The 14,700-nt window shown below is 38.8% G+C and overlaps 1 protein-coding gene across 12 annotated transcripts in view; it reads left to right on the forward strand.

Moving 5' to 3' along the window:
• The first annotated feature begins 2,621 nt into the window (after positions 1-2,621).
• The window catches only part of Imp (IGF-II mRNA-binding protein), a 60,448-nt gene continuing 48,369 nt past the window's right edge, over positions 2,622-14,700 (forward strand). For 2 of the 12 annotated variants that reach the window (XM_089241049.1, XM_089241051.1), the window contains exon 1: positions 7,022-7,325. In XM_089241049.1, coding sequence (XP_089097175.1) covers positions 7,205-7,325 — 121 coding nt within the window. In that variant the 5' untranslated portion in view covers positions 7,022-7,204. Of the gene's footprint in view, positions 2,711-7,020; positions 7,326-11,665; positions 12,097-13,178; positions 13,216-14,700 lie in introns of those variants that run through there. The other 10 variants (XM_089241055.1, XM_089241056.1, XM_089241054.1 and 7 more) reach the window with 10 other exon arrangements.

The following is a 14,700-nucleotide window of genomic DNA, read 5'->3' on the forward strand; positions in this document are numbered from 1 at the left end:
GTATTTGCTTCTAATTATCATTTTGATACATTTGATTATTTACTCATTGTATTGAGATGCATTTAATTTCCACTGTCCCCCCCCCCATTTTTTTCCCTTCTCCTAGAAAATTACTTATATTATTTCACCAAAGTATATCGTGTTCATGGATCATTTTTGTCGCACCACGGTCATTTCCTGCACGCCAAGGATAATTAGAGGCCGGTGCCTACAATTTATTGCCGATTCCGAACGGCAGGCTTGTCTTTTATACTCATCGAGAGGTTGGTGCGCTAACCCCTCGATGGGGGACTTTCTGCGGTAGCAATTTTTTCTGTGGTCATGTCGCCGTTTCTGTTGTACTCCTGCGTCAGGAAAGTTTTCTGACAAGGACGAACCGGGTATCGAACTCGCGACACATCTAAATATCCTTTGGTACTTTAGGCGAGTATCTTATCGACCTGGGCTACCGCGCCCATATCGTGTTCATCATTGTAGATCAGTGGTTCTCAAACTTTTGTCACCGGCGGTTCTCGCTCAATTCATGGTAAACCTGCGACTCCTCGGAGTAGTTTATTAGATATTTTCTCTTGTAAGAGAACCACTTCAAAGCATAAATAGGCTCACAAATCAATATCTCCAGGTCACTGCTGTGGTTCGTGACGCCCCTAGGAGCCTCGACGCATACTTTGAGGAAACATTGCAATAGATCTATTGGTGATCTCTTGATGGATTCCTTTTCCATATTATCATGTAACATTATATCGTATTAGAATGAACTAAATGGAATTCCAATCATCGTTCATCTTTTGATCTTTGTCGTATCACTGGGTTTGGTTAGCTCCATAGGCTGAATAGACTTGGAATTGGAAGTCTGGGGGGCACGGTTATTATTGTTGGGGGGGGGGGGGGCACGATGATGATGATGTCAATTCATATATGCATATATATACATTAGTCAGTCATTAGATCAGTCGACTCCACCTTTGACGCTGGGAAGGAGGGGGGGGGGCAATGCCCCCCACGCTCCCCCCCCCCGTATCTCCACCCATGTTCAGCTCATTTCTGTGTCTCGTACATGCAGATGGAAAAAATAATCTCCTAGAATGTACAGACTGTTCAGTTTAATGCTGAGTCTTGCACTGGAAGAACGTGTGTTCTAAAAACAACCCAGTCTAGGCTCTTTTTTTTCAATGAATTTTCTATTAGCTGAAATGATTCGAAAACTTTCAGAAAAGCGCAAGGAGGTACACAAAAAAAAAAAAAAGATTCCGAGGTGGACAGGAGTTAATCGGGCTGGAGTGACCAATTCAGATGATGATTGGGGGATAAAATTCAGCTGCCTCGGCTGTTTTATGAGAGCTGATGCATCCACATCAACGAAAATGTTCGTTGGTTGAATTCGTATTCGTTAACAGAAGCAGAAAAACCACGAAAAAATCTTCGTTAGCCGAAAGATTCGTTAGCCGAAGCGTTCGTTAGCCGAGATATCACTGTACTCGCAAGTATTCGAACTCGGACGTCCCGTGTTGGAATTCAATGCGCAAATGTTTGGTACCGATAATTTTGAAACCGTAGCCCAAAGTCGATAAGATACTTGCGTGCTGCACCAGAAGAAGCCTATACTTTGGTGTTTCAGAGGTCTCATGAGCTCTGCGCTTTTTTCGAAACATTTCCTGACAACATGGGGTACAACAGAGATGACAAGACCTCAGAGTACATTCCTACTACAGGAATCCCACCCCCGAAGGATTAGCTCACCAATCGCTCAGCGAGAATGAAAATGATAAAACAATGCTGTGAGATCGGAATTACCTATGAACTCGATCTAATTTGCCGTCCTTTGAATAAAATGATACCCGGTGCGATAAAAATGGTAACTAGTTTTGTTTCATTCTATTTCGAGACAAAGAGACTCATTGAAAAAATATTTAATATTGTGATAAAATTAGAAAAAAATATGCTTAATTAAATGATGAAAATGTTTATTTGTAATGCAATGCCGTTCGTTTTTTTTAATGAAAGAATAATATTAATTAGTGAAGTTTTTTCGGATTTTTTTAATGCTTTCTACAAAGTGGAAGCTGAGTTCAAAGTTAATTTGTTTTTTCACTAACATAAAATTTTGTTTAAAAAAATGAACCGTTAAAGTTCTAGAAAGCAAAATTGCATACCAATGATCATACAGTGGAACCCCGATTTAACGCCACCGTTTATTTCGCATAATTGTGTCGCTATAGAGTTCGGCGTTATATCGAATAACGGTTTAACACATGTAAAACCTAGAAATGGAATATTTGTTCGGTGAAGATTTCCTGTGCTAAGTGGGTTTGGCATCGGGGCATTATAACGAGTTTTGACTGTATTCAAGAATCATCTAAAAATTTAAAATATTAGACTAAAAAAAGTTCTGAAAGGAAAATCCACCTCTATTACTAATGAACATTAGTTTCAAAAACAATGTAGTGACATTATAATATCATATTCCGACTTTGATCGTTATGTGCTCGCGTCCGTCAACATGTTACGAGTCACCGAGTTAATGTGTTCAGTTTTGCCACTTCGGGCGCATGTGCGTTTTGTGATGTGTTTCAAACGCCACCTTTTTTCCTATGCCTGCATACAAACTGGGCTGAAATGTCAGCTGTTGTTGGATTCGATCCCCCAACATCTGGATAGTGAAGTTAATATTCGTATCTTCAGTAATTGAAATATATTGGAATTTGCGGGGGTGAGTTGTGTATATTTATATACGACTAAATTGTTAACGTTTTCTTGTATTTTTATAGGGCATTATAATGTCAATAGGTGGACATTTGTGCTTATATCTCAAGATCAATCAAAATATTTGTCATATTTGAAGTCAACTCGGAGGCGTCCTTGACGAGTATGTTATTTTTAGACAGTGAAAAAATTTGGCCTGAAAAAAATTTAGATTTCTGATCAATCGAGTATGCAACACTATCAACTTGCAACTTTTAGAAATTGGGACAGTTTATATCTCGATCTTTACCTGAATTAATTATGAATGGCTCTCATTAATGGATAGATACATCAATGGAACATTTGGAATATTAACATCTATACATTGTCTTCGGTGAAGTAGACGTTCCAAGAATCTTCGGAAGTTGGTAATCTATTAATACATACTGTCATGTCTATGCAACGCTTGAATTCTGGACAGAGAAAAAATTTTCGAGACGATCTTAAATGTTCCCGGCACACATGGTTTTGTTTCCCTTAAATTGAGGTAGCAGAAGCAGTGTCAAAAATACAGGTGAACGATTTTTGTGATAACAAGTTGAATGTTTGATCGCTTAACATGAAGTAAACAAATCAATTTTGCCCTGTTCATATTTTTTTTTAAATTCAAAACCCACATGTTCATGAATAATGAAAGTTTTCATGATTACAATTGATGCTGGAGGGGGTTTAGTGGGGAGCAGATTTTTAAACAATCAAATGCTCATAAAATTATGTTGGAGTATCGATTCATACATAGCCTTGAAATTTGAAAAAGGGAAAAAATGTATAAACAAGATACAGCAGTTCAAAAATATCGTAACTTATATAATTCGCAACTTTGACTTTAAACTTGTAGAAGATTAATGTATTTAATTTCCCGAAAGACGACGTTATGTCTTTAACAAATGTATAAAACACTCATGCGTATCAGTCATGATCTGATGTTAACTAGTGCGAAAAAAGTTCTCAGTGCTAAGAAATTCTTATTTAAAAAATACGTTAATTATTTATAAATTTCATATTTTGAGGTTTAAAAATAAATATTTAAAAGTCAAACTGCCTTAAAATTTGTTGGATAAGTGTAACGTATTTGGAATTATTACTATATGTAAATGTGTTTTTTCGATCCCATTCCCGTGTTTAGGAACTAAAAAAACTATCTATAAACACATCAAATGGTTTTGTGAACTACATAGTTTCTAAGCGAAGTATATCAATACTATATAACTTTAAAACTGTCATTTTATGTATGCATCGCGTATCTTTCAATGATTTTCAGACATAACTGAAGTCCAAGATCTCCCATTACCGATTCACTTTTGTGACGATTCTTAAAATTCATGATCATTCGCAGATGTAGTTTGCTATAATAATGGTATACAACAAAGTTTCTCGGTGAGAAGTTGCCCTGGATCAGCTATTATGAACCTTTCGGACCACTAATCTTATTATTTTGAATCCCGCGGAAGCACTAACACATCTTTATAATTTTTTCTATAAAAAAAACGAGAGAAAAAACAATGGTCGTTGAAAATCTCCATTTTACTTATATGAATTTTTTTTTAGTTTTATCTTCTAATGTTAGTGAGACGAAGACTGATTTGTAAGTAAGAATAATCATGAAAAATGTCTGAATTTCTTCACGTACCATCAGTCGACAATAGATGCTCAGATAACGATAAAAATGATACACGTAAGATGACACTAGATCCATGGCTCCCGACCGGGACGATTCTAATTATTTTTTCACACTATTACTAAATAACCGTAGCACCACACATTCCTAACGGCAGAATTTCTAACGAATCGGTACACTCTGGAATGTGAGTGTGCGTGTCTTTGTGGAACCCTCCAATTCATTTGTCAGTTGTGCTGGTTTCGTGTTTTTCTGGTGCTTCCATCGGTCTTCCATATTTTGAAGTGAAGATCGTAATTGCTTGAACTATCATGTAGGTCTGCCTGCTCTCTCTGCGGAGAGACTTTTTCAAATGGGAGAAGGCCTTCATTCACGCCTCGAAGTTGGAAAACCAACTTCAGCCGACCACCACTGTGCCACAAACTTGTTGGAACCTGGATTTTCACGACAAGTCTAGCACGATGCCCACACACAGGAGGGTACGCAGGATCGACCTTTTGGGGGGAGGCGCAAAAAGTTTCTTCCCGAGAAATTTTGAGACATCTATCTTCAAAAAAAATTTAAATTAACAAATCTTTTTATTTTAATTTTTTTCATCGAAATATTAATTTTTTTTACTATTTTCAAGTCGGCTTGGGGGCATGTGTTTCCGGTGCTTCTTCCCTGCCCACACAGCGGCTGTTTTTTCACACTATAAATTTGCTATAGTGGGGCCCACCAAAGTTACTAGCGTTGGGCCCTGCTGCAGGATGTCGGTATGGGGGCCATGGATAGAGCTATAATTATGCAGTGGATCTCGTTTGTGAAAAAAGTCATGTAAAACGTTGTAAGCGGTAAAACGCTTTAAACGGGGAACATCCATGATTATTAGCAAAAGTTTGAGTCACGAAAATAAATCGTAAGAGGAACGTTACAAGCGGGATCCACGGTACTTGGTGTTACGATAGACGTCTTCGAACCTTCTCTTGTTTAAACACATGCCCCCCTTGATTTTGAGAATATTCGAATGAATTTTTGCTGTTCCAGACGCTATTCTTGTTTCATTTGGGGAAATAAAACTGCAATAACACATTGATTCCTGAGCGCTCAAGTTAGTTGATTCTCCTGTTCACCATATATTTTTTAATAGATATCAAATCACCAAGAAGAGGGAACCTCGCTGTTTCTTTAATTTTTTGATAGGCAATTTGTTTTTAAGGTGTTCGAGTAATCTCATAATTGAGATGTTTCGAGTGAGGTCCAAAAACATTCTGTGGCTACATTTTTTTTTTTTTTGCTTCCACAGCAGTACAAGAAACCGTGAAGGTTGGAGATCACCCTGATGGTGGATCATCATCCTCCGACATATCGGCAGCTATTTAAAAAAGCCGCGATATAAATACACAAATCGGTGCAATGACTTATTCAAACTCGGTTATAACGAGATCGAAGATTCCCCGCAATCTTTTCGTTTTAACCGAGGTGTCGTTACAACTTAAGGCTGTAAGGCTGATGGTTTCAAGACCTTTAAAACAGGGCCGTCTTAACGCACTGCCCGGGTGCCTCGTGATAATGTGATTTGGTGCTATGATCTATTAGCAGGTATTTTCAGATAATTAGGGACCTTCACCTTGAAGGTGAGGAATCCCCAGAATATCACTTTGCCTGAGTGCCCCTGGTGCTGTTAAGACGCACCTGCTTTTAAGTAAAAAAACTATAATCAGATGCAATCGAATAGTGTGCAGGAAGTTGTTTTATTGTAATTAAGGTGCCCATATTTGATCGGCAAAAATACAGGAAATTGATGTCATGAGTACGGAACATCGCTAATTGATGCTAAAAATGTTTCCGACTGTCGTAAATCAACTACTCCTTATATCTTGGTGAGAACTGCAGTGCTACAGTAAGTGTGCAATGGTTTAAATTGTATTTCACATTGAAGCGGCCAGTGCAGTCTTAACAGAATAACGCCCCCACCCCCGGCAGAATTTTTCTGGCGCCTCTCCGTTCGAAATACCTGCTACCCGATTTATATACTTACTGTCGAAAATTTGGCTAAATCTCATTTTCGTGGAGACCCTTTAGGTCTTACACTTGAGGTCCACGGACTGTTGCTAGGTGGCCCCCTGCGTCAACTTGTTAAATATGAGGTTAATATTTATAGTGATAATTACCATAATCTACAAATTATCCCCGATTTTAGTAAGGTTATGAAGTATGAGCATTGTTGAGAAGTGGCATTTTCAAATAAGTCAAGAGCAAAACTACGAAATATTCTATAAGTGTCATGCCATCACCCTAATTGATATGGAATAACGACGAAAAACGTTACATCCGAAGTCGTTGAATTTTCATTGACGTTATAAGCGAAGGTCGTTAACATTTTCTCTATGGGAATTACAACCGTCAATTATTGACGTTCAACTTATTTGTTGCATGATACTTTTTCGGTATTGCACGTAAGTTTAATTTGGACACTGAAATGAAAAGTATTTTCAATTTATTTTTTTTCAGGACATAGAAACAAAAATCCCCGCTCATTTTAAAACGGGGAGACCTTTTGCATAATTTCGAATTTCCCGCTATCAGCTCAAACCAGCGTTTGATTGGCTCCCAGGAGGACACTCAGCGCCTTCTAGCGAGAGCTGTGGATATAAGACACAAAACCAACAATGCCAGGAGTTTCATAAGGCGCGCACGCGTGCATATGCATCCGAGTTGGCGAGTTCGTAATTTTGAACAGATTTTTTTTTTTTGATGTCTTCTGCAAAAAAGTGAAAAAAACCAGACAACAAAAAAAATAATTATATTTTGGTGTTTTTTTTGTTGTGTTATAATTTGTTTGAAATCTCTTCTGCAACTTCGATGGTTAATAGGAAAGGAAAGTATGGCAACAACGGACCGACGTCGTCTTTATTCCCTAGGAAAATTGTAGCTGTGTATATTCCGAACGTGTTTTGGGATCAGGATTTTTGCCTTCCGAACAGTGAGTGCATTTTTAAATTTCAAAATGATTTTATCTAAAAAAAAAAAAATTAGTTTCAATTTATTTTGATCTAATTTTGAATTTAATTTGATAAAATAAATCCTACATCAGTCCCGAATCGGTTTCTATATCGAATAGTGTTATACGACAACCCTGGTTCAAACCACATAATTCGTGGTCCCCCTCTACTTAGGCACCTCACGTGCATAGGAGACCCACTCGTGGCCCCCCCCCTATAGTGAAAAATAATCGGCCCCCAAGAGCCTTGTCAGTCCAGCACAATTTTTTTTTTTTTTAATATGCGATAGGCAGGTATTCCAGCTAGTTAGGACCCCCCCCCCATCGCCTCGTGGTGCTGTTGAAACACCTCTCCCTCCCTGCCCTGCATTAACCTAATTTCATAATGAGGCCGATTGGTAGAATTTTTTTTCTTAAACCGATTAAACTGGTGGTCCATAGGCCAAGATAGACTTGGAAGTCTGTGGGGGCACGGTGATGATGTCAATACATATATACATCAAATCAGTCGACTCCACCTTTGACGCTGGAGGGGGGGGGGGCCAATGCCCTCCCACGCCCCCCCCCCCCGTATCTCCGCCCATGTGGTCCCATCTAATATTTCTCACCCGAGCCTTCATATCGATTGTTAAACTTTTGAGGGGGGGTCGGTCTATTGCTTTGCCCGCAAGTCCCATCATAAGCTCATCGTAAGACCCCCGGAATAAGTGATTTTTTTTTTTTTCTGAGTGCCCCAACCTGGCTAGAAATATCTACAAACCAGTTTACATAATTGCTCTCGAAAATTGTTTCTTGAGCTCATCGTGAGGGGCCCCCTGGCCGCACCGGGGTAGGCCCATGTGTTAAGACTGCACTGGTCCCATGATGCTGAGATGGCCTTTTCGTTATCAGGTGGCGGATCCTGGGCCATGTGTAGATGAAAAGCGTACGATGAATATATACGGCTTGTACGGTGAAACCATTGTTTCCGTCTCAAATGTAGGGGGGGGGGGTAGTAGTGATCGCTCACATCCGTCCACCGGATCATAGGCGTAAACTTGTATCCGGCCCAGGGTCCTCCAATAATTGTATGCATATGCCCCGGATCAGTGCCAGATCATGGATAAGCGCGATGTCAGTCCAGTCGTAACGCATTGACCCACCGAGGCACTTGCTGGTAATTGTCAGATCTGCTAATATATAATGTAATATTAAATGGTAAATATGAAGGCGGGTAATTTATCAGCAAAAGATAGAGGCATGAGACCATCACTTGCCCGGTGGAGGGGGAAGCACGATGCTATTTAGACAGCCCTAGATATTTGTGGTTCCCAACTTCGAGGCGCAAATGCAAGCTGATCTCACCGTTGAAAAGTCGCTCCACAGAGCAACATACCTACAACGATGCAATCATTACGCTTCACTAACTTGTTTTTCTGAAATATAGATGGCAGCACTACACATAACAAGCATTACACAAACTGATTTCACGCTAGTTCAAAACGCATGCTTCCCCGTGTGGAAATTGTGGCCCAGGGTTGAGTCCTCGCCCCATTGATCGTATACGAAGGGGGGGGGGAGAGTGCTCAGGTTGCCCGTACCTTTCCCCCAATCCAACAAAAAATGTGAAAAATTTAAATATCGGACGAAAATTTCCTTTATATGCTATATTGACTAATTTCTGTTAATTCAAATACCTTTTTAAAGGGTTATAACTCAAAATTTCTCGGCAAGAAAATGTTTGTGGCCCCCCTCCAAAAGTCGATCCTGCGTACGCCAATTTTTTTAATCATTATAAGACCGATCTGGTTTAAAAAATTTTCCACTTATTTAGAACGTTCTAGGTTCCGTTCATTGCCGCCTTGACGCATGGGCCCGTCCGGGACCCTCACAAGAATTGGATCTGGTTGAAATTTTCGAGAGTGAGCGTGTATGGGCCCGGTCAGGGAGTGCTTTGGGAAAAATCACTTGGCCCGGGGGGGGGGCCTACGATGCCCTTAAGACGGCCCTGGTTCCGATATCACTTAGTAGAATGAAGCTCGCAGCGATTTGTTTACATCTCATCGGTGGCCTCTCGCATGAAAGAAAACCGGTGTGTAAATATATATTTTTTACTGTTTACTATAAAGATGACGGCCGTGATGGCACTACCCCCAGGCTAAGTTCAATCTTAAGAGAGTCATGAGCTCCCAGGGGACACAAGTTTTCTATAGATCAGGTATTCCTGAACATTTTCATATATATGAATCTGTCGGACTAGCCTCAAGCATATTGCTGCCCTCCACAATACATACTTGAAAATGTTCTCTACAAGGGAAAAAGTTGACGGTACTCTAGCCTAGAGGCCCAATAATCCAGTCTAGATTGCGAGGATGTATATTTTTAGTAATTAGCCCACAATTGCATGGTTGTGCGCGTAAGCGAATACGGACACCTCAAACGGGGGTGCCCACATGGGTGGGGGCCTGACAGGTCCCTGGACAATTGCCATAATTTTGCATGTTCATGCTATAAATTCACTATAGAAGGGCCCCCATGAGAAATCTTGCTTGGGGCCCGCCAATGATCCTAGCCAAGGGGCCGTTCTCCAGGATGGCAGCCATGGGTATTTCCGAGGGTGCGTATAGTGAACGAGGGGACGAAAGTCCACCATTGTCGTCTTAACACATAGGGCGCCGTCGGAGCACCTCAAGTGCAGAAAAGGCCTGATGAAAATTAGTCAAATTTTCGGCAGTATGTACAATTGGGTTGCAGGTATTTCTAGAAAAGCAGGAGGCCTGTCAAGACTGCCCTGATAGCCACTTCCGACTATGCCAATGATAGAATTTTTTTTTTCGTTAAAGGGGGAAGAATTGATTTCTTGCCCTATATTTGCCTGTTGTGTACCAATTGAGTGGCGTAACTCACACAAAATTGAATGTTAAGCTGTATAAAGAAAAACTTAAGTAGGCAGTTTAAATCTCATTTAGGGCCCGTTATATATGGCGGCCCTGGTACGTGCACCCGCGCAAGTCTAGCCCTAGTAGTGACGCTTCAAGAAATACAGTACTGGTTGATTTTGAAGTTTTTTAACACGTTAACTGGTGGGGGGTTTTTTGGCTCACCAGTAAAGAGAAAAAAAATGTTCTTTTCTAGGCTATGACCTATTGATGTCTTGCCAATCATGATTAACGCCAATCTGTTGGATATCCTTTCTTCAAAGTGGCCCACCACAGTTTGAATTTCTTATAAAATGATCCGATTTTGTTTATCGACGTCTTTCGTGAGAGTTCTCGCAATACCGTCTTAACGCATATGCCCGCTTGGGACCTCAAGAGAAGGGAGGGCCTCACAGAAAAGAACCGGTTGAAATTTTCGAGTGGGTTTGCCAAGTAAAGAACCTCAAAAAAAAATCACTTGGCTCGGGGGCTCATAATGGTCCCAAGACGACCCTGATGTCTCTTGTGCCATGAACAGGGCCGTCTTAAGAGCACCATAGTCCCCCGGGCCAATTTTTTTTTTTTAAGCCTAACCTAATAAATTCTAGAAAATTTCAACCAGATCTAATTTTTGTGAGACCCTCTCTTCTGTTGAGGGCCCCCAGGCCATGCCCCCATGCGTTAAGACGGCACCACTGGTCATGAACAAAACCTTGTCGAATGAAATTTACCCACGAGTATTGCTATCTTTAAAGTTGGAAATTCTCGAACACCTGTTTTTTAAAAGCAGTGATTTGCGTCAAGTTTGTGCAATTGTTCGTTTTGGTGTAATCGACCTGATTACATCGAAGGGAACGCACCGCAAACAAGTCTACGGATGAGTCGAAGTTTCTGTAACCGTGTACAAATATTTGTGATTTCAATGGAGTCAAAACCTTGAAATACAGTACTACATTAAAAAACAATATTCAAAACACTCGTCATTTAATGTTAGTTGGGTCAAATAAACTTATTTTTCGCATAATTTCGCAAGAAATTTCGCAAAATGCCATTGCATCTTCGTGAACGAAATTTTTCACGGATGTCTCCATCACGCTTGATTAAAGTTTCTGTGGATTGAATATTAATTTAGTAATTCTCTCCCGTAATCTTGATTTGAATTCTAATTTTTAAATCTTTGGAACCCAACTCGGTGATTAGTGTTTGAGTCACATGAGTTGGTTCACCGGAAAGTTTGGCAAACGAGTTACCGAAATTTGAAATTTTCACCGTTCCAATAAAACCGAATGATTTTCGCTATTTTTTACTGGTGTTGTTTATGGAAATGAAATGTTTTTTTTTTTTAAATTAAATTAATTTCAGTTCCTGGGGGGGAAAGCCGCTAGGAGATGAGGGCGAGGTCACGTGACCGGCAACGAACACGTGGGAAATAAAACATTTCGATTAGCTGGGCGTGTTGGTATCGGGGCGTTTTTTTAGTTCCGTCTCTTTCTCCGCTTTTTACCCGACCCTCGTTCATATTCTTTGACCTTTGTTTTTTTTTCTCTTCTCCTTTTTAATTTTAAATTTTTTGTTGGGGTTTTTGTTTTTATTTCGTAACAAAAATCTCTTCTCGAACGTGTAAATTTTTAACTGAAATTCCCCCCGTCATTTTTCTTCGGCCATCATGAGCAACAACAATAGTAACAAGCTTTACATAGGAAATCTGCCGCCTGACGTCAACGAAGGGACCCTCAAAGAAGTTATTCAGCAGACCTCCGGCATCGAACCCGTATCGTTGCAAGTCAAGCGAGGATTCGCCTTCGTTGGTTTTTCTAGCAAAGAAAACGCCGATAAAGCCATTGAAATGCTTAATGGTGAGTTTGTGGGTTTTTTTTTTTTAACATGGGCTTCGCTCGGTGTTCGATAACCGCCGGCGTCATCGATCCATGAGCTACCGGCGTGTTAATATGGCGAACGCCGTTTTTTTGCTCAAAATGGCGCCTTTTTTTTCCAACTCGAACACGTTGAGTCACATGGTGTTACCACACTAACCGGCGTTATCGCGTTAATTTATTTGAACGTCGATCATTTTTGGAAAAATTTCGATCCGTTTCACAGTTGAACTCATCTAACATCGAAAACATAATTGGATGAATTATTTTTATCTCTCTTAGCTGGAGGGGAAAGGGGTGGTTTTTTTTAAGTGATCTAAGCACACAAGTGTTATGTTCAAATAATTTTTTTTTCGTTTGATTATCCTAGATGAGAACTAATTTATTGAAAGTGATCTCTTCCTACAGCCTGGGGCAATTTTTCTAGTTGGTTTGGTATTTGTATCATGCTAACTACAGGGATTGGATAAGCCAATAATTAATATGGGCCTCTATTACTGGATCACAAGGGTTTAATCGTTGAATATATGTTTAAAAATTGGGTCCCTTAGTGAATTGCTGATGAGTGAGTCTGGTTCAGGGTAAAGAAATGTAGTGTCCAACTGAGATGAATCAAATTTCTTGAGCATCTGTGATTGTGTATTGCATAATTTCATGAATCCTTAGTAACTTTTTGTTTAAATTTGTTTAACCTTTTCCACCAGTGAATTTTAATAAACCAGGAAGGGGTCAATTCTATGAACAGAATCAACAGGTAATTTACATAATTTTTACATAATTCGGGGATGGCAAAGAAAACATTGAAGCCAATGCTGAATAGCAAACTCTTTTGCAAAATTTGTCCATCTACTTGCTAATAACCGTATTATAAATTTATAAGCTACATCGAGGTGAATCGAATTTCTTGATTATTTGTGATAATGTATTGTACAATTTTATGAATCTCCAGTAACTTTTTGTCTAAATCTTGGTCGTCTATCAGCTAATCACAAATATCAGAACTGACTAACTTTGATTTATATGAACACTGCATAAAAATTGTTTGAATTACTCTGTCAGGGGTGGAAGAAAACACTAGTACCTCCATTGAAATGCTTAATGGTGAGAAATTTTTTCTTCTGTAGCACCACTGATTTGTGGAATTACTGTTTGGTGTTTAATATAATTGTTACATCATCGATCCACGAACTACTGCCGTTTAAACAACCTGAACGAGTCGCATGGTGCTACCACACCATCACATTGATTTATTTGAGCATTGATCATTTTCCATCCGTTTGTTAAACTTGTCTAATATTTATCCTATTCCATAAGTGTTGTTTCAATAAATGATTTAAATTTTTTTTTATTTAACCTTGATAAGAACTAATTTATTCAAAGTGATCTTGGCGATTTTTCTATTTATACAAAGGCCACAACAGACAAAATGTCCACAAAGGTGGTTTAGAAAAGATTTCCATGAAAAATATGGATGTTGAATACATATCCAAACTATATTAAAAATTCAATAACCCAAAGTTGTATCAGGCTAACTAGAAAAATTACCCTGCATGCTGGATAAGCTTAATTAACGGGTCTCTATTACAAGGTCAAGTGTTTAATTTCAAACATGCATTTAATGATTAGATCCCTGAGCAAATTACTCTATAGTGGGTATCTGGTTCCAATTAAAGAAATGTCACTGAGGTGAATCAAATTTCTTGTGAGCATCTGTGATCCCCAGTAGAGAGTTTTTTTTTTTTGTACCAGTGAATTTTTATAAACAAGGAGTCGGTTCTGTGAACAGACATCAACAAATGATTCGTACAACTTTTACACAATCAATTGGGGATAATAAAGAAACACTAAAGCCAATGAGATTTGGCATGGAGAATTCTTTTGCATAGAATTTGTCAAACTACTTATTTTCAATAGCCCCTGGCGTCTTACATTCATAAGTTACCATCAGTTTGATATATTGTTTTTCTTCTCGAAATGGCTGCGCCTTTGTTTTTTAACTCAAATATTGTGTCGTCACAATAAGCATTATCGTATTAATTTATTTCAACGTTGATTATTTTTTGAAAAATTTCAATTCACTTGTTAAACTCCATAATTAATCATTGAAAACATCTAATATTCATCCAGTTATCTCTTTGGCTGGAGGGAAAGGGGTATGTTTTTTTTATTGACCTTGCATAAGTATTACGTTTAAATCATGGATGGGTTTTTGACATGACAAGCGTCAATAACTGGTTTAAACTATCAAAAACTTGAGTGAATGTTTTTTGGATATTATTTTAAACACAATAGGTTAATAACATGTATTTTTTTGTAATATTTTTACCTTTAAACACTAATTTATTACAATAATTAAAATATAATTTACAATTATAATTACTAAATATTATAATTTACAATTTTAATTTTTTGATGGTGTAGAACAGTCTCCCAAACTTTTTGTTACATCGCCCCCCTTCATCAGAAAATTTTTCCTCTCATCGCCCCCCAACTCAAGTAAACCAATAGGATCCTATGTTAAATCAGTAGGTTCTATCGCCTCCTTGAACCATTCTATTGCCCACCGGGGAGCGATATTGCCCATTT

Source organism: Pholcus phalangioides, unplaced genomic scaffold, assembly GCF_987345545.1.
Source record: "Pholcus phalangioides strain wild (caught in Gottingen) unplaced genomic scaffold, Ppha-v1.0 ptg000013l_1, whole genome shotgun sequence".
Classification (NCBI taxonomy): Eukaryota; Metazoa; Arthropoda; class Arachnida; order Araneae; family Pholcidae; genus Pholcus; species Pholcus phalangioides.